Source organism: Astatotilapia calliptera, chromosome 19, assembly GCF_900246225.1.
Source record: "Astatotilapia calliptera chromosome 19, fAstCal1.2, whole genome shotgun sequence".
NCBI lineage: Eukaryota > Metazoa > Chordata > Actinopteri > Cichliformes > Cichlidae > Astatotilapia > Astatotilapia calliptera.
In genome coordinates this window covers 21,951,127-21,971,590 of record NC_039320.1, presented here as the reverse complement: position 1 = coordinate 21,971,590, position 20,464 = coordinate 21,951,127, and the positions used below count along the sequence as shown (strand labels likewise).

Sequence of the window (20,464 nt, the reverse complement as noted above, 5' to 3'; positions counted from 1 at the left end):
GGAAACACAGAAACAGAGACAGAGGGGAGACTTTGTAGATACATACAGATAAAACAATATAAATCATTGAATGTTCATAAACTAGATTCATGTCACCACTATTTTTTGTCCTATTTTTCCTATTGTTTTTTTTTCTGTCAGACAGTTACTGAAAAAAAAACATTTTAAAGAGCTCTCACAATTCTGCTGGAGGCTTGAAAGGAAATTAAATTTAGAAGTGCTCGAGTTGTTTTTCCCGATGAGAGTAAACATCATTGGAATTATAGGTGACTTGAACTTCATTTGACCTGATGGATCTGGATGCTATTACTTTGTCCGGGTTGCTGCCCAGAAGCTTTTGTAGCAAATAGGTTTTTTGTTGGTCTTGCTATATTCTTTGGTCAAGGTCTATATTAATGTCTTATTAATCTTGAGCAGACATTGAAAATCTTTTCATCCTTTGCCCAGAAGAAAAACCTCACACATCTTGAAAGTATTCTTTTAAGTGCAGTGTGTTATACTGTGCCTACCTCTGTGTTACTGCAAGTGCCTCTGTTCTACCTTTTGCACATTGTCCAGGCTTCAAATCCTCTCTGTTGTATGTAAATCTATTCTCATTTTCAGTCTTCACAGATTAAACCAGGAGAAAAGTAGCACTCAGATGAATTCATGAAAGCCGGTGAATAGAGGAGGAATTTTGATTTAAAGCCTCTCTAGGGCATGCAGCCTTTCCAGAAAACTTCTCCCTTAGACTATATTTTTTAGCTTTGATATTAATTGCTGAGCTTTTATAGAACTGTTGAGAAGCACAAAAATTATGAAACTGGTGGTCACTATGAGAAAGACTTGGATCTGTTCAAAACATGACTGGAAAAAAACAGGCACAACAATACCTGAAAGTTGGGGTTGAAACAATTGCTGTGAATTTAATTGGAAATGAGATTTTTTGATTTGATTTTCTATGTATTATTATAGGGTCTCCACCTGCCTTGAGATGACTGCTGTTGTCATTTGATGATATATAAATAAAATTTGAAATAAAAAATGACAGAGTTAAATCTTCCTTCGACTTTGCGCTGTTTGGCTAGTTGTACCATTTAACTCCAGTAAGAAATAATATCAAACTGCAACAGTAAAAAATGCTGTTAGTTTAAAAAAATGAATAAATAATCCACCACAGTAGATTTCTAAACCACAGTTTAGAAAACTGTTTGCTTTGATAACTTTAGCATGATGACCATTTTCTGCTTTTCTGCAGCATTGTGTTCAGCACGTCACCTGTCTTTTACTCATATCTGTTAATCTCCAAACAGGGAAGGAAACGTCTTGTTCCATTTATTGAGATTATCAATTTGAGAGTTAGTGAATATGTGAAAATGATCTTCTCTGTGTGTTTTCCAGCCTTGTTGACTCCAGGTTCTAACTGCTAATGCAGTGACTGATGATCAGATTAGGGTTGGTCTTTCCACACAGGAGTGAGGGCGGTCCTCTCTATCAGCCAATCACAGCTGCTCCATCATTTGCAAAGGGTACAAACCATGCAAATAACATTCATGCTCAAAATTTCTATATGCCAAAATTCTAACAAAATATCACAGTCACCAGCCTGATGCAAATGAAATAAGATGCTGCAGAAATCAACTTTGACACTCAGTAGGAATATTTATAGGGTTTTTTTGTAAGGCTCCTAAAAAAAAGTCTGACAGCTCTGAATCATTTTAATTTATATTTTATTTAGTTAGAAGTCGTTTCCATATTGAAATAGCTGCAGTATAATGCAATGGCAAGTAAGGGGAGCAGTGCTTGCCTGGAGAACTGAAACTGAAAGTGATTTCATCTCAAACAGTATTCTATCATAAAGATCCTCTCATGCCTGCTTACATCCATCCTTTACATCATTGCTGTTTTTAGGCCGCAGTCAATTATTGTCTCTGGAAGCAGGATTAACCCCCACTTTACAACAGTATCGTTGAAATCGAGCTGGAGTGTATTGTTAATATTTTTTAATAACTTCTTTAGTACATCAGCCTTGATGATAATGGAGAGTGGATGTCATTTTCTGCCATGTCCAGTTTATTAAAACAGGCAATGTGAACAGGTGCAGACTCCAACAAAGTAACATCTCAAATGACCAAACAATGTTTAAACAATGTTGCTAAGAGATCATTTTTATTTTTCATTCATCTTTTTATTGTCTATGCACATGTTGTCAGCCACCTCCTGTACATGGATGACATCAAGCTGTATGCCAAGAGTGAACGAGACATCGATTCACTGATCCACACTACCAGGCTATACAGCAATGACATTGGAATGTCATTCGGACTGGAGAAGTGTAGTCGGATGGTAACAAAGAGAGGGAAGGTAGTCAGAACTGAAGGGATTGAACTACCAGAAGGCAACATTGCAGACATAGAGGACAGTTACAAGTACCTGGGGATCCTGCAGGCGAATGGGAACCATGAAGAGGCCGCTAGAAAAGCTGCAACCACCAAGTACCTGCAGAGGGTCAGGCAAGTCCTGAGGAGTCAGCTGAATGGTAAGAACAAGATCCGGGCCATCAACGCGTACGCCCTGCCCGTGATCAGGTACCCTGCTGGGGTAATAGGCTGGCCAAACGAGGAGATAGAAGCCACTGACATAAAGACAAGAAAGCTCCTTACCATGCATGGAGGGTTTCACCCCAAGTCCAGCACCCTGAGGCTGTACGCTAAGCGGAAGGAAGGGGGCCGGGGACTAGTGAGTGTCAGCACCACAGTCCAGGATGAGACAAGGAACATCCAAGAATACATTGGGAAGATGGCCCCAACTGACCGAGTGCTCAGTGAATACCTCAGGCAGCAGAAACCCAAGAAAGAGGAGGGAGACGAGGAACCATTATGGAAGGACAGGCCCCTGCACGGTATGTACCACCGGCAGATAGAGGAGGTGGCTGATATCCAGAAATCCTACCAGTGGCTGGACAAAGCTGGACTGAAAGACAGCACAGAGGCACTAATCATGGCAGCACAAGAACAAGCTCTGAGCACAAGATCCATAGAGTCTGGGGTCTATCACACCAGGCAAGACCCCAGGTGCAGGCTGTGTAAAGATGCCCGAGAGACAATCCATAGCACATAACAGCAGGGTGCAAGATACTAGCAGGCAAGGCATACATGGAACGCCATAACCAAGTGGCCGGCATAGTGTACAGGAACATCTGTGCCGAGTATAACCTGGAAGTCCCGAGGTCAAAATGGGAGATGCCCCAAGGGTGGTGGAGAATGACCAAGCTAAGATCCTGTGGGACTTCCAGATACAGACGGACAAAATGGTGGTGGCTAACCAACCGGACATAGTGGTGGTAGACAAACAGAAGAAGACGGCCGTAGTGATCGATGTTGCGGTTCCGAATGACAGCAATATCAGGAAGAAGGAACACGAGAAGCTGGAGAAATACCAAGGGCTCAGAGAAGAGCTCGAGAGGATGTGGAGGGTGAAGGTAACGGTGGTCCCCGTGGTAATTGGAGCACTAGGTGCGGTGACTCCCAAGCTAGGCGAGTGGCTCCAGCAGATCCCGGGAATAACATCGGAGATCTCTGTCCAGAAGAGCGCAGTCCTGGGAACAGCTAAGATACTGCGCAGGACCCTCAAGCTCCCAGGCCTCTGGTAGAGGACCCGAGCTTGAAGGATAAACCGCCCGCAGGGGCGTGCTGGGTGTTTTTATATATATATATATATATATATATATATATATATATACACATATATATATATATATATATATATATATATATATATATATATATATATATATAATTAAGGTATAAACCTGTTTTTCTAAACTCGGTTAACAGCTGTTTTTTCAGGAATGGGGTCCTCACTCCTCACATTTTTTTAGAATATGTCATATTACTTTAAATGAAAGAGATTACAAAGTATTTAAAATGATCCCAACTTAAATATCTACAGCAGTAGTTTTAATCCCTTCAACACTGATGGGGAACATTTTTCTGCAGAATAAGTACTCTTAAGTACCCTATTCATCATTGTCAGCTAATAGTAAATATACTGATGATGTACAAATAATGACATTAAACAGTTCTTCAGGAAGGAGTGCAGAAAGATGCACGAGACTGTATCTGTGTTTTATTATGGCCCAATTTAACCATTATCGTCTCTACTCACCTTTCTGTGAAAGTCACTACATGCCACTCGTGGTGACACAAGACAAAGCCGAAAAATAATCCCTCTCAAAATTCTGTTGTCATAGGACTGAAAGTCAGTTTCTAATTTTACTGTTGTTAGACTATATCAAGATATTAAACTGAAAGTCAGAAAGGAGATATATTTTTATCACCACCCTAACCCTAACCCACTCAACCTTTTTCTTACCATAACCTTCAGTGAAGACACTCCCCAGCTTACATAGTTTTTTATCAATCATCTTGGGGTCAAATAGCAAAAAGAAAAAATTAGAGAAGCAATTTAATATCACCATAAACTTATATGAGCTGCAGGAGATCCCAGTGCAACTCAAGCTATACTGTCTCTTTAACCTTATAATATCAAATTTTGCTGTCTGTAAACTGACCCTAACCTGCTGCTTAGCTTTGCTCAGGTTAGAGCAGTCATGCTTTCCTGTGTGCAAGGTGGTGGTTAAGTTAATAAAAAGTTATATTGCACAATAGCAAAGTAAATGTAGATTGGATTATGAGGAGTGTAGTTTGGCAGGAGCAAATTAAAAGTGGGGTTGTAAATAACTCTTTGTACATCACCTTGAAATCTCTCTGATGCGTGATGATCCTACACTGAGGCAAAATGATTTTTATGCCACTTAGTTTAAAGACACTGATTGGTTCAGTGAGTTGGTATTGACATATTTATTGGGAAACTGAGAAAATGAAAGCACTAATCATGTGACGATAATTGAACGATCATTCATGTAATCTTAACCACAAATGCACTAAAGAACAGTTTCCCACACCAGCACTGAACTACACAACACATACAAACACACCAGTTATGTGGGAATGAATGTCTCCAGTTACTCATGCTGTGGCCCCCTGATGTGATCAGATCAGGGATAATGTGAAATCTCCCTTCAAATAGTCAGAATCGAAAGCTTGCTTCCTCTGAAGCTCGTTAGGTGTACATTCACAAACGTTGACTCCCGCAAATAAAACTTTATTGGTATGACTGATATACCATTTAAAGGGCCAAGGACCTGTAAAGGAGCTTGAGAAAATTTGATGAGTCATAACACAGCAAGGGAACCTATTTGTTATCAGTTAATTTATCCTCAGGAGCTTGTACTGTAGAAAAAAGGTATTAGCTCTGCAGCCTTGAACTATGCTTGACATTACTTCCAACTGCAATATCAGGTGTTTGTACTTTTAACAGGTCCTAGATTATACTGCAGTCAAAAGTGCAATTAATTAGTGTGCTCCCATCAACATTTCTGTATAATTTAGTTCACCTCTTAGATTTTAGTTGCCTAAATGAAACTGTAACTGGAAGCTTTTATCAAAGTTGTTACCCACTTAAGGTTAAGTCCCTTTTGATATGTAGATAGAAATTAAGAGGCAACAAACAGTATGTGGATTACTCCTCCGTTGCAGTTCTTGTCTTCAGGCAGCAAATTATGTTGACTAGTCATCATCAACATTGCTCCGGTGGCTTAATCCACAGAGTTGTTTTTCTGGCCGCTGGTAGTGGAGCATGCACAAGAGACTGCCATATTTCTGGAGTCTTGCATCAGAGGAAATGCACAACTCGCGCTTGTCGAGTTAAGCCTCAACCGATGTGGTACGTAATACCAGTGGGAAAAAATACTTGAAGAAAGGTTTCTAATTATCAACACTTCATCTTCTGTTTGGTCTGTTTGAATCTAATACCTCTGGGCGGAGCAGTTGTTGGTTAGACGTTTTTTTATTTTTTACAGCTTGTGTTTTATTGTTGGAACCATCCTACCAGAATTATTAACCATATATTTATGTAAGGCATTTTTAAGCAAAAAAGGCAATATTAATAAAATTTTTATCCATAAGAATGTGGTGCAGTTGTAACCACTGGAAAAAATAGCAGCACAGTTAACAGCATACACCATTTATCTAACAGTGGCCTGTGGAGCACAGACATGGAACCTCTTGGGGAGAGCTGTTGCGTCATGTGGCAATGGATCCCTTGGGGGCTCATGTGCATCCAGCAAAAGCTGGGATAAATTGCCGTCTCAGTAATTTGAGGCCATTCCTGACCAGTTTTGTGTTGCATTTTCCATAAAACTGAACGGGGGAATCTCCAGTGCAATGGGAGCATCCTTGATTTGCAACAGTATTTCTAAGAAGTATTTGAGGATTCCAAATTTTTGAATCATTACATAGTAATGCCATGATCAGTGGCATTCAAGTCACCCTGGTTTTAATGTTTAGGATGATCGATTTATGTAATAACATAATAGGGAAAGCTTTTTAATAGATGAATCTGCCATTTCAGTAAATTCTTATCCATACATTATGTACTATACAATCATTCTTCAAATATGATGTCCCCAAGCATGACTAGCAAATTAATGAAGAAAAATATAGACAGTCTTTATTTTTTTTAACCAGTATGTGATAATAAACAATTATTTCTGCAGCTGCTAATAAAGCAGTGACATTTTTTCTGATTCTAGAAAGCAGTGACAAAAAACTCTGTTATTAGGAGGACTTCATTAAAAGGTTTAATATAGCTAAGCTGTTTGCCTGGTTTCATCATTGAGCAACAAAATTAACAACAAAGACCCATTTCAAGCTATAAAATGAAGGGTTAGATTTAACATTAGACTTCAGGAGAGATGGCACTGTGACCATGAAAGTTTAATGCCTTTATTTGCTCCCTGTGAATAGTATATGTGGCAGGCAGTAGCTCTACCTCACTCAACTCCTGTGGCTCATTACAAGTAAATCAACCCGCAAGCATTATTAGGCCTCTCTGTTGTGAATCCAAGATGGATGCTGGCTGGTTGTGACCTTTTACTGGTTTTGCATTAGGTTGTTTTTCTGGATTAAACTGCTAGCCGAGCCATTCTCATTAAGGAGAAAAAGTAGAGAGTCAGAGTAGGTGGAAGATGTCTGCCTGAAGTAGGTTATAGTCTGCAGCATTACAACAACCATTTGTTGTACTCCCTGTAGTGTGCATTGTCTGATGATTGTGACAAGTTGCAGCAGTCTGGGAAAGTATTTCAGGTAAACAGGGTTTACTTGTGTTTCCATCCACACTATAGAGCTCACTTAATACTTATGTGGCAAGGCTGGAAAAATGTAGACTGTGTTTGATTTACATATCAGTGCTTTTTGGAGTTGTGAAAGTGTGAAAACAGCAGTAAGCCTATGACAAGGTGCTCTGGGGACTTAGATTTGTTTCTTCATGTGGATAGTGTTTACCTTACCAAACAACACCAGAGGCACCAAGATCTGCAGCTTATCCCCATGGGGGACGTGATACGATACAGCAAGGGTACAGTACCTTGTACACACTTCAGGGAGGAGCATGTGTAGGTGCATTTGTGTATGTCAGGACAGATTCTACACAGCCGCACTTACTTACAAATTCAGCAACTATTTCTGTCTTCTGTCTCTCTCCCTCTGTGCGTTGCAGATAAGAAAATGGCTCTAGCAGCCGTATTAACAGTGTTTCCAGAAACCGCCATTGTTTCCTGAGCCATTACTAAACAGGGATTAAAATTAATAGCTTAAGTCATGGTACCATTAGAATTGGTGACAAAACATTCAATCCAGTTTGTCGTAAGAGTGCTACCTTACCATTCTGTGTGTACTGAAATAAGTTGTGCTGGTGTCATTATTTATGTCTTTATTCATGAATGGCTCTTAAGTATGGGACATTTTTGGTTTAAAAGGGAAATATATAGACTCACTGTGAGGTTGGCACTCTGGTTACAAATGGTGATATTAATTATATAAATTATTATAATTATAGAGAGACACGTATGTGAGAATGCTGTTTGTAGATTACAGCTCAGCATTCAATACCATCGTTCCCTCGAAGCTGGACAGGAAACTGCAGGATCTAGGACTGAGCAGCTCCCTCTGCAGCTGGATCCTTAACTTCCTGTCTGACAGACGCCAGGTGGTCAGACTGGGCAGCATCACCTCATCCCCCATCACACTGAACACTGGTGCTCCACAGGGGTGTGTACTGAGCCCTCTCCTGTACTCACTCTACACCTACGACTGCACGGCCACTAACAGCTCCAACATCATTGTGAAGTTTGCGGACGACACTACAGTGGTGGGTCTTATCACCAATGGTGATGAGAGGGCTTACAGGGAGGAGGTCAGCGCCCTGACCCACTGGTGTCAAGACAACCATCTCACCCTCAACGTCGCAAAGACAAAGGAGTTGATAGTGGACTTCCGGAGGTGCAGAGAAGTACACACCCCCATCACCATCAATGGCGCTGCTGTGGAGAGAGTGAGCAGCTTCCGGTTCCTTGGTGTACATCTGGCTGAGGATCTTACGTGGTCAGTACACACAAACAAAACAGTGAAGAAGGCGCAGCAACGCCTCTTCTTTCTCAGGAGACTGAAAAGATTCGGCATGAGCCCCCGCATCCTCAGGACCTTCTATCACTGTGCCATTGAGAGCATCCTCACTGGATGCATCACCACCTGGTATGGCAACAGCACCGCCTACAACTGCAAAGCTCTCCAGCGAGTAGTGCGGTGCTCTGAACGGATAATTGGAGGTGAGCTTCCCTCCCTCCAAGACATCTACAGGAAGCGCTGCCTGAGGAAAGCGGGGAGGATCATCAAGGACTCCAGTCACCCCAGCCATAAACTGTTCAGACTACTTCCATCAGGAAGGAGGTTCTGCAGCATCCGGTCCCGTACCAGCAGACTGAGAGACAGCTTTTTCCATCAGGCCATCAGACTGCTGAACACGTCATAGACACCTCAGCTTCACTACTGGAACTTCAACATTATGCACTCCACACTGTATATAAATGCCACTTGTTTTGCACATATTCAACTCTGTATATTTTATATATTTTATTATTATTATTATTTATTTATTTATTTATTTTTTTTTTACTATTTAATTTGTAAAATGTGTATACACACACACACACACACACACACACACACACACACGTAGGAAAATATTTAGTATACACATCCAGAAATGCATACACTATTATATATTGTACATATATTTATTAGTTTCAGGTTGGCCATTCTTGTATTTTGCTCGTTTGTGTTGTTGTGTTTGCACATCTCTGTTGCTTGTGGGGCTCGCACACAAGAATTTCACTCGCATGTGCTGTGCCAGTGTGCCTGCACATGTGATGTGACAATAAAAGTGATTTGATTTGATTTGATTATGGTAGGGCATCGTTAAGGGGCTATAAGGCATTCAAACATAACAAAGGGCTCGAAAACAAGAGAAGAATCAAGGTTGTGTCTACACGTGAAAGACAACAAAGAACCCATTTCAAATTATATCTTAAAGCACTTTGTTCACAGCAGTCTGTTGCATAATGTGTTCCAAATTTCTTCAGTTGAATCTAGATTAAGATCACCAGAACACCAATTTGATAGTAATTTAATTGTATTTTTGCACTCACAAAGTGCTTCAAAGGCCTATTAGCTGAAATATTGCCATATCTCAGTATGGTGTGCACGGGGTCCTTAACTGGGTGCATAAAAGAAGTGCCAGGCCTAAAAAACTATCTGCCCTGATCAGACAAGGACCTGAGAAATGCATCTGGCCCTGCAGCTGATCCTCGTACTGTTCGTTGAATTCAGAAATTTATTTTAAAAAGCCATTATTAAAAAAGGAAAACAGCGAGGAAAGGCCGAGTTATGCAAAATTACTCAAGAACTGGACGGAAAATCAGTCAATCCAAATTATTGTCTGAATGTTTGGAGGAGTTGGCATTTCAGCCAGTGGTTTTTGCCACTCTGCACACGTTTCAGTAAATTCCTGCACCCATTTCCCTAGCAAAATATAAAGAAATAATGCGTGGCTCAAGACTTTTGCACAGTACTGTGTGATAGGTAAGAAAAGCTACAGTTAAATGCCAGTTTGTTTGTTTATTAAATTCATTTTAGAATTTAAAAATGGCTTGTAGGTCACTGCAGGTGTTATGGGAAAAAAGAGACGTCAGCATCATAACGTTACTGTGCATTGCATAGTAATGGGATTTGTGTTAAATCTGATTATATTTTAGGCTCCCAGTTATTTCTACTACATTGTTTCTTTTTCAAACATTTCTTTTGTAAAATCACAAGAATAAATGTAATAAAAAATGAAGAAATTTAAAGATGTGGACTAAGTGATGTGTTGAATCTTGAAAAGTAAGCAGGGTTGCTGTTGCTGAACAGAGCACCGAAAGATATGCATAACTAAATAATCGACTTTAGAAAATAGGCTGTAGTTTACTTTTAATGGAGCTTCCTTTAGTAGCAGCATTTTTATATTTTGTTATTGTGTATGTGCAGCTGGAGTAATATCAGCAGGTCTCACCAAACACAGCTGCATAAAGAGAGATATGCTCACACCTTGAAAGGTTTATTTTGACATTTCATGCTTGCCAGTGGCAGGTTATTAAGTTCTTACAGCGCAGCAGACTTGAGTTCAAGCCCCAGCAATGCAGAGCGATGATGAGCGATGGAAGTAGAAACACACACGCATTCATCATAACCCTGATTTATTGGGGAATAACCTTTTGCGTTCAGCTAGTCAATAACTTAGCGTCTCTTTGTATTGACTGCATTTAATTGTTGACAACAAGAGCGAGAAGGAAGCAAAGGACGAACATGTAGCTAAAATGATGTAATTCAGTGTTGCAGTTTTCTTTAACTAGTGTTGGTTTTAGTATTATTTTTAGAAATTCACATGATGCATATATGTTTTTTGGCTTGTGAAATGATAGCATACATCACAAAGAGCTTTGTGCGCTGATTGTGTAATGAAAGTTAAACTGGAGGTGCAATAAATCACACTTCTCAATATTTTTCAAGTTTCCTTGCTATCGAACTTATCTCATTGATCCGTCAGCTCTGCTCTCTCTCTCGTACCAAACAAGCTCATTTTCTGAACACGCATAAAATCTCTGTTTCTCTCTGGAGTTAACGCTACTAAATGTGCTGCTAAATCTGTGGGACTTCAAAGCTGTTTTTCTCTGCTCTTTTGCCAGGGTCATCACAGATAGCCAACTGCTATCTGCCTCCCCAGGCAAGACTTAAAGCTTTGACTGTCGGTTTGCGGTTATAGTTCAAACTTGGCTTCAGCATTCAGACGACCAGGAGCAGCAGAAGCAGCACCAACTACACACACATGAGAGCCGGAGCACAGAGAAAAATATGAAAAAGATATATATTGGCAAAGCTGCTCTCAAAACCCAGAGAAACGGTTGCAAACATCAAAAAAGGAGGTAAGACGAGTCAGTCAGCAGAGTTATTCAGAATTTAAACATCGACCGCATCATTGATGAATCCATTTCATTCATTTTAACTGGTGGAAATGGATTCTCATTGGGAGGTTATAACCATTAAAAAGCCATTAAAAACATAGCGTTGTATCTATTCATTGCCATCGCTCATCATCACATTCCTTCATGTGTTGGCTGACATTTAAATCTAGTTTAATGGCGCTCTGCTTTGGACCAAAAACAGAGGACACCAGCAAAAGGTTTGGGGCTCCTTGCCATGTATTTTTTTAACAACATTACTTGAAGCTGGTGTAAAGAGTGTGTTGCAAAATCACTTAGGAGGGCAAACCTGCATCGGGATATTGAACAGATAAAATAAACTATCCAGCGATCGTCTCTGTTTCTCTCTTTGTAAACAAGCAAGAAGTGCTGTGTTTAGCTGCTGGAGGTGCAGGCGAACTGTTTGACCGTTCCTCTAGTGTTTATAAGCTAAAAGCATTCTGGCTCTGATTCCATACTTGAAGGGTAGCATCACATTTTGTATAATACACTTGTTCACGTCCCTACACAGAGTAAGCCTGCAGACACCGTGTCCGAGGATTAAAACTGCGAGGGGGGGGGGGGGGGGGGACTAGAGCACTTTCGTCTACCACAGCATCAACAAAAGTGAGTGCTGACATGGTATTCAAACCACACTGTCCCAGGTGAAAGTCGTGTATTTTGCCAAATGTGTCTACAGAAATTAAAGAGAAGTGTGATTGGCCTTTCCATCATGGGCTCAATATCATGAAGACAAAGTACCCAGGAGGTCTTAGACCAGTTCCTTTAAAATGTGCTGAAAGATTTTAAACTGGCTTTAAACATGTTACTAACTCCAGCTCAAAATGCAATTCTCAGACCTTTGCTGACCTCGGTTTAGCATATGATCAAGACTGGAAAAGAAAAAAAACTTTCACAGTACTTAGCATGAGGTCCCATGCATATAAGATTACCTCTTATGACTTTATAAAGGCTTAATTAATGCAGATTCTCAACTGAGGACACAGACGTGAAGGCTAGCCTATTGCACCACCCCTTTACATGGCATAGCCTCTAAGTTACTATGGACACTCCAACTTTAGTGTCAGATTAGCTTGAGGCTTAGAACTGAGGTGAACTTGGAAGATGCTGTCATTGCGCCTGCTGGATGGTTAGGCCGAGCCATCAAACTTCTCCATGAGCCAAGTATCCATCAGTTTGGCACAATGCTAAATCCCCCAGAGCGCACATGGCTCCTGCTCCCAATCTTTATAGCCTTCCACTACCATATCCATTCCCACAGTCAGTCCCACAGTGTGTTTTCATTGTTAATGCGCAAAACCGCATCAAACACACAACCAAAGTATTTCTTCCTGCCTGGTGTTGTTGACAGGGATGGTGTTGAAACAGTGCTCTTTTGGCCTCTCATTCTCTCTCATGCCATCTTTCTTTTAAAGCATTCTCGTACACAAAGTTGTGTTTCATTCTGTATTTTCGCCCCTTCTTCTATGAATCACCAGTGGTCCACGTCCAGGGGCAAAAATCTTTTTCTATTCTTTCACACATTTGATGGTGAAGGGGGTGGAGGGTGTAATAAAAATTCACCATTACACCGATGGGAGCTCCTTTCCCAGTTCTACTCCTTTTTTGTGAATGGGAAATGATTAGTAGTCCTCCTCCATCCATCTACTCCTCCCCATCGGCCTCCCTGCTATCCCCTGCCTGGGACCTCTCTGACCCCAAACTGAATTACACTCCAGCTACACTTCACCCTTTTCCCTCCCTCTCACACTAACACATAATGCCTTTTCAGCTTGTCTCTGTTTTCTCTAGCATTCTGTGCTTGGCTTGTTGAATCTGACAAACTGACAGAAATAAAAGTGCACCACTATTGTGCGACTTTATCTTCTTCTTTCCTTTTCTCTAAACGCTCTCTGCTATCTGTTCAGCTCATTTCACGACCACAAGGATGACCTACGTAAGCGCCTGTCGTACACTACCCACAAACTAGAGATGGTGGAAACTGAGTTTGACTCCACTCGGCAGTACCTCGAGACAGAGCTGCGCCGGGCCCAGGAGGAACTGGAGAAATTTACAGAGAAGCTGCGCAGGTGTGTGTGCTCGCGTGCATGGCTTTATGAGATGGCTGCCTTTTTATTCATGCATTTTGTGGCACAACTTTCATTTCCTGGTTTTAGCTTAAGAAGGGCAATTTTTGGGACGTAGGAAGCAAGTTTTATTGAGAAAATGAATACGGTTTAGATAAATCATATTGAGTCTACATATTTACAGTTTTCACTTTTATACATTTCTGTTGCTTTTTAATTCTTTGACAGTCAATTATCTGGGTCTTTTCCAGTATTTTAAAAGACTTCTCGCAGGTGGTTTGAACACCACCCCGTCATCCTCTTCTGCTTTTTACTTAGGTGGTGGTGGCAACAGGCTAAGCAGGGTATTCAGAACATCTCACAGAAGTCTGAATGAAATGGCCAAATAGCTTTGAACTGATAGGAAAGCAAGGGTAACTCAAATAACCACTAGTAACAACCAAGAATGTTAAAGACTGAAGCAGATTGGCTACAGCAGCATAAGACCACACTACTCAAGGCGCCATTCCTATCAGGCAACAACAGGAAACTGAGACTGCAATTCACCCTGCTCACCAAAACTGGACAACAGAAGACTGGAAAAGTGTTGCGTAGTCTGATGAGTCTTGAGTACTGCAACATTCAAAGAGTGGGTTTAGAATTTGGCATTAACAGCATAAACACATCGATCCATCCTACTTTGTGTCAACAGTTCATGCTGATGGTGGGGTAATGGTGTCTGGAATATTTTCCTGGCACACTTTGGGCCCCCGCAGTATTCTCATAACCATTATTTAAACACCACAGCTTTATTACCACCACTTTATGACCACAGTGTATCCATCTTCTGATGACTGCTTCCAGCAGGATAATATACAATTTCACAAAGCTCAGATTATCTCAAATTGGTTTCTTGAACATGACAGTGAGTTCATTGCATCTAAATGACTTGCACAGTCACCTAGATGCAATGAACAGTCCGATAGAGTACCTTTGGGATGCTGTGGAATGGGAGTTCTTCAGCAGGTATGGGAGAACCTGGAAAACCTCCAAACAAATACCCTAACAACACAAATAGGGACTTTACTCCAGGATTATCCAGTCCCTTACCATTTTGCTAAGACTGAACTCAGCCACCATAAAGAGGGAAAGCATCTTGACTTGCTTTATGATTGCATTCTTTTGGTTGTTACCAAGTGCTCATGACCATAGGTGAAGGTAAGCTCTCTCTTAACTACAGCAATCCAGTACAATGCCCACAGTGCTGTTGATGTTGCAGCAATCTGCCAGTACATCCTTACTTGGAACAGCTCCAGTGGATGCCAGAGGCACATAAATGAAGCCAGAAGAACTACATCATCAAAAATCAAGGATGCAACTCTGAGTTTCCCAAAATAGACACCGTCCTATTCACAGTGTTGGGAAGGTTACTTTTAAAATATATTCCACTACAGATTACAGAATACATGCCCCAAAATGTATTTTGTAACATATTCCGTTACGTTACTCAATAAGAGTAACGTATTCTGAATACTTTGGATTACTTAATATATTATCATGCTTTTTACAACTGCATAAATGTACTATTGCTGTGTGATTTATTACTATTACTGAAGGTTACTCGCCATACCAATACCTACTAAATTTTTAAATCTTAATATAAAATGAGTAATAGTAGGGTGGACATTATGTAAGGCTGCACTTTTTGCAGTGATTTCATATAGAAAACTATTCCACGCGTATATAAAACAGGTTCGCGGCTCCGAACTGTAGTAAAGGGACCTCTGGCTAATACGTCGGGTTTGTGTCGGGCTCATACCCGAAAACTAGCTTTACGTCGTTGTCTGGGTCAACTTTGCTAGCGTGAGACAGAGAGAGGCGTTGAAAGGCTGCTCCAATGGAACTTATTGTTTCAGAGGAAAACACGAACACAGTGTACAGTCGAGTCTTAATATAAACATATTTTGTATTTTAAATACGTAACGCTGGTACATCTATTCCGTTACTCCCCAGCACTGCCTATCCATCATTATAGTAATTAAGTCCATATTGGATGAGTCCAAACTTTTATGACATGACTTCATGACATAGACACAGACTTTATTTAATGCCACACTGGGGAAATCCACTTGTTACAGCAGCACAAGGGACAGGAAGAAAAATGTGAAGTAGAGCTATATTAGAAAACAATAAAAATAGAAAAAATACATTAGAAAATTTGTGTACAAACGCCAGTATTGATTCAGAATGAGCCTGTTCTAAAGCATCTGATATAAGGCTATTGTATTTAATGGAAAGTAAACTAAAAACTAAAACTTGATATTTTAATTAAATAACTAATTAAAAATTTCAATAAGACTTTTGAAAAAACTAACGATTTTGTGAACTGGGAAAATTAACTCAAATTAAATAAAAAATGCAGAGGAAAGAAAAACCTTAGTTTTAGTGTTTGTTAGTTTAATAAACATTTTATTGCAGTGTACCTGATGAAGTGTTGATGGACATGTTTACTGAAGATTCTTCAGTTCAGTAAACATGAACCTATAAAAGTGAGTAAAATGCAGCTGAAATATAAAAAAATCAAAGGTTTACTTATTCAAATAGTGAATATTAATCATTAAAGTAAAGTGAATGTGTCATGATCTGAGGAGTTGGCATATCATATGTGTGTCGGGATTCAAGGAATGTGGAAACCCAAGTGCAGATATGCATAGGCAAATACAAGTTAAGTAAAGACGAGCCATTTATTTAGGAAACAGGAAGAGAATTAAGTAAACAGAACGATAATATACACATGAATTGACTGAATTCAATGGAATTGACACATGAGGAAGGGGGCACAGCGTGTGTCAGACACTTAGCTCAAGAAATACAAGACAAGGAACCAACTACATACTGGGAACAGAGATAGTACTAAGACAGACTGGACACGAAAGAAAACTAATTAAACCAAAAAAACAAGTGCTAAAAAGGCAAATAACTAAACTAGGAAGCACTGGGGAGAAATCATGTCCACATGGAGAGATCAAAATAGACCAGAAAACATAGTCCCAGGGACAGGCCTGTCCACTGGGGACCAACAGATGCAACAGTTCATGGGGGCCAGCTCCCCCACAACGCAAGCTCCAGGGCAGATGTCAACGTAGTCAAGTCATTTCTGGGAACCAGTCGCAGAGCCAGAGCTCTGGCAGCCAGCCATTGGGGAGCCCGTAGGCGACACTGACGACCCCTCCAGTGACTTAGGTGGTACTTTGATTAACTTAAATGTCTTGATAAACTGTGCCTAGGTGGCCTGAAGTCCTTCAACACTCCTGATACAATGCATGCCAGTCATATTTCGCAAGTTGCACAATTTTACTTCATAACAAAGCTCAGTTTGTTCATGCACCTTTAATATGAGTAACAGTGCTCAGTGTTCCCTTATTATGGCAGGTTTTACTACAGTTATTTATTCACTATGGTGTGAGCCACTCTCTGTCAGCTCTACTCACTCATTCCCATTTATGCTCCCTCTTTAGCTTGTCAAATCTCTTCCAGACCTTTGTTTTATGATCTGTCTTTGCCTCTGATCTCTACTGCCCACAGTCTCCAAATCTGTCTGCTTAATGGAGCCATAAATGCTAGTTTATCAACACTCTCTTTGGCCTGAGAGCTAATGGGAAAATGTAATACAGAGCTGAGAGGTGACAGGATAAAATAAGAGGAATAAGTTAACAAATATAAAATCAGGGGCATGTTACATTAAGCATTAAGCTAATGCAATGGTCTACTTAAGAGCAAAACCGATAATAAATACTAATATTATCAGTAAGGGAAAATAACAAAATGATAAAAACTACAGAAAATGAAGAAACAGAATTTAAAAGGGAGGAAAAAACTTATGTGGTATTTAACTATAAAGTCATAGTCATGCTTCCTTATTCTTTTCATATAATATTTATGGATGTAAAAGTTTTTTGTGCCCACTTTTTATGTGTTAGATTCCCCTGGTGTTGCACTTAAACATATCATCAGCCCTTTTTGTGGCATTTTAGTTCAGCAGATTTATAACCACAGTGATCCTTAAGTCTAAGTAAGAACTTAAGATATCCTGCAAATCCCATCTGAGACTTTCTGTCAGCGCTGATGTTGTAAATGTTTTATTCCTCTAAATTTATGTGCTGATCACCGCTGCTTGTTTTGGTTTACGAACAGTAAAACACACTTTACTCGTCATATTGTGCAGTTTGCATTTTTAAGTGCGTTAACTTCGTTCGTTTTTTTTTTTTGCAGGATCCAGAGTAGCTATGCAGCTCTTCAGAGGATCAACCAGGATTTGGAGGACAAGATGCACAGGGCGGTAAGAATCCCCTGCTGAAGTTTTTGCAAGTCTTTTTTAATTTTTTTTAAAACCTTGCGTAACTGTATCTTTCATTGACACTGAAGCATCCAGTTACATAAGGTTACATATAGTACAAGCGCCACTAAAATCTTATTTTGTTTTGTAAATCATGGTGGAAGGTATTCTTTATTGTGTTGGAAAACATCACAGTGTTCTTGATGTTTTCCATATGGACATTAAAACTATGTCATTTCACAGTCTGTACAGTTATGAAAAGTTATTTGGTAAGCCGAACACGTCAAATTAATTTTACATCATGGGCTACATACAGGGAGTGCAGAATTATTAGGCAAATGAGTATTTTGTCCACATCATCCTCTTCATGCATGTTGTCTTACTCCAAGCTGTATAGGCTCGAAAGCCTACTACCAATTAAGCATATTAGGTGATGTGTATCTCTGTAATGAGAAGAGGTGTGGTCTAATGACATCAACACCCTATATCAGGTGTGCATAATTATTAGGCAACGTCCTTTCCTTTGGCAAAATGGGTCAAAAGAAGGACTTGACAGGCTCAGAAAAGTCAAAAATAGTGAGATATCTTGCAGAGGGATGCAGCAGTCTCAAAATTGCAAAGCTTCTGAAGCGTGATCATCGAGCAATCAAGCGTTTCATTCAAAATAGTCAACAGGGTCGCAAGAAGCGTGTGGAAAAACCAAGGCGCAAAATAACTGCCCATGAACTGAGAAAAGTCAAGCGTGCAGCTGCCAAGATGCCACTTGCCACCAGTTTGGCCATATTTCAGAGCTGCAACATCACTGGAGTGCTCAAAAGCACAAGGTGTGCAATACTCAGAGACATGGCCAAGGTAAGAAAGGCTGAAAGACGACCACCACTGAACAAGACACACAAGCTGAAACGTCAAGACTGGGCCAAGAAATATCTCAAGACTGATTTTTCTAAGGTTTTATGGACTGATGAAATGAGAGTGAGTCTTGATGGGCCAGATGGATGGGCCCGTGGCTGGATTGGTAAAGGGCAGAGAGCTCCAGTCCGACTCAGACGCCAGCAAGGTGGAGGTGGAGTACTGGTTTGGGCTGGTATCATCAAAGATGAGCTTGTGGGGCCTTTTCGGGTTGAGGATGGAGTCAAGCTCAACTCCCAGTCCTACTGCCAGTTTCTGGAAGACACCTTCTTCAAGCAGTGGTACAGGAAGAAGTCTGCATCCTTCAAGAAAAACATGATTTTCATGCAGGACAATGCTCCATCACACACGTCCAAGTACTCCACAGCGTGGCTGGCAAGAAAGGGTATAAAAGAAGAAAAACTAATGACATGGCCTCCTTGTTCACCTGATCTGAACCCCATTGAGAACCTGTGGTCCATCATCAAATGTGAGATTTACAAGGAGGGAAAACAGTACACCTCTCTGAACAGTGTCTGGGAGGCTGTGGTTGCTGTGGTTTAATTTTAAATTTCCACATCCTCTCGAGCTCTTCTCTGAGCCCATGGTATTTCTCCAGCTTCTCGTGTTCCTTCTTCCTGATATTGCTGTCATTCGGAACCGCTACATCGATCACTACGGCCGTCTTCTTCTGTTTGTCTACCACCACTATGTCCGGTTGGTTAGCCACCACCATTTTGTCCGTCTGTACCTGGAAGTCCCACAGGATCTTAGCTCGGTCATTCTCCACCACCCTTGGGGGCGTCTCCCATTTTGACCTCGGGACTTCCAGGTTATACTCGGCACAGATGTTCCTGTACACTATGCCGGCCACTTGGTTATGGCGTTCCATGTATGCCTTGCCTGCTAGCATCTTGCACCCTGCTGTTATGTGCTGGATTGTCTCTGGGGCATCTTTACACAGCCTGCACCTGGGGTCTTGCCTGGTGTGATAGACCCCAGACTCTATGGATCTTGTACTCAGAGCTTGTTCTTGTGCTGCCATGATTAGTGCCTCTCTGCTGTCTTTCAGTCCAGCTTTGTCCAGCCACTGGTAGGATTTCTGGATATCAGCCACCTCCTCTATCTGCTGGTGGTACATACCGTGCAGGGGCCTGTCCTTCCATGATGGTTCCTCGTCTCCCTCCTCTTTCTTGGGTTTCTGCTGCCTGAGGTATTCACTGATCACTCGGTCAGTTGGGGCCATCTTCCCAATGTATTCTTGGATGTTCGTTGTCTCATCCTGGACTGTGGTGCTGACACTCACCAGTCCCCGGCCCCCTTCCTTCCGCTTAGCGTACAGCCTCAGGGTGCTGGACTTGGGGTGAAACCCTCCATGCATGGTAAGGAGCTTTCTTGTCTTTATGTCAGTGGCTTCTATCTCCTCGTTTGGCCAACTTATTATACCAGCTGGGTACCTGATCACGGTAATCAATCCAGGCACAGGTTGGTCAGCCTGGTCTTGCAGTCTCGGCTGACTGTTCTTTCTACCAGTAGCTGGTGTTTTGCGCCTCTGGTATTCTTGCCAATCCCTTTCAGTGCCCTGCTCATGTATTGACCCATGTGCCTGTTCATCTTAGCCGATATGATGCCTGACAGGAGCTTCCATGTAGTACTGAGGCGGTAGTTGTATGGGACCGGTCCCTTCTTGGGGTCCTGGGGTTCTTGGGGTCTTCAGCCAGTAGGCGTGAACCATGTCGG

General features: G+C 41.1%; 1 protein-coding gene across 4 annotated transcripts in view; it reads left to right on the top strand.

Annotated features, from left to right (window-relative positions):
- begain (brain-enriched guanylate kinase-associated) overlaps positions 1-20,464 on the top strand; it is a 56,017-nt gene that overhangs the window by 12,096 nt on the left and 23,457 nt on the right. For 2 of the 4 annotated variants that reach the window (XM_026152007.1, XM_026152009.1), the window contains exons 2-4: positions 11,162-11,398; positions 13,363-13,524; positions 17,773-17,839. In XM_026152007.1, coding sequence (XP_026007792.1) covers positions 11,328-11,398; positions 13,363-13,524; positions 17,773-17,839 — 300 coding nt within the window. In that variant the 5' untranslated portion in view covers positions 11,162-11,327. The remainder of the gene's footprint in view (positions 1-11,161; positions 11,399-13,362; positions 13,525-17,772; positions 17,840-20,464) is intronic. The other 2 variants (XM_026152005.1, XM_026152006.1) reach the window with 1 other exon arrangement.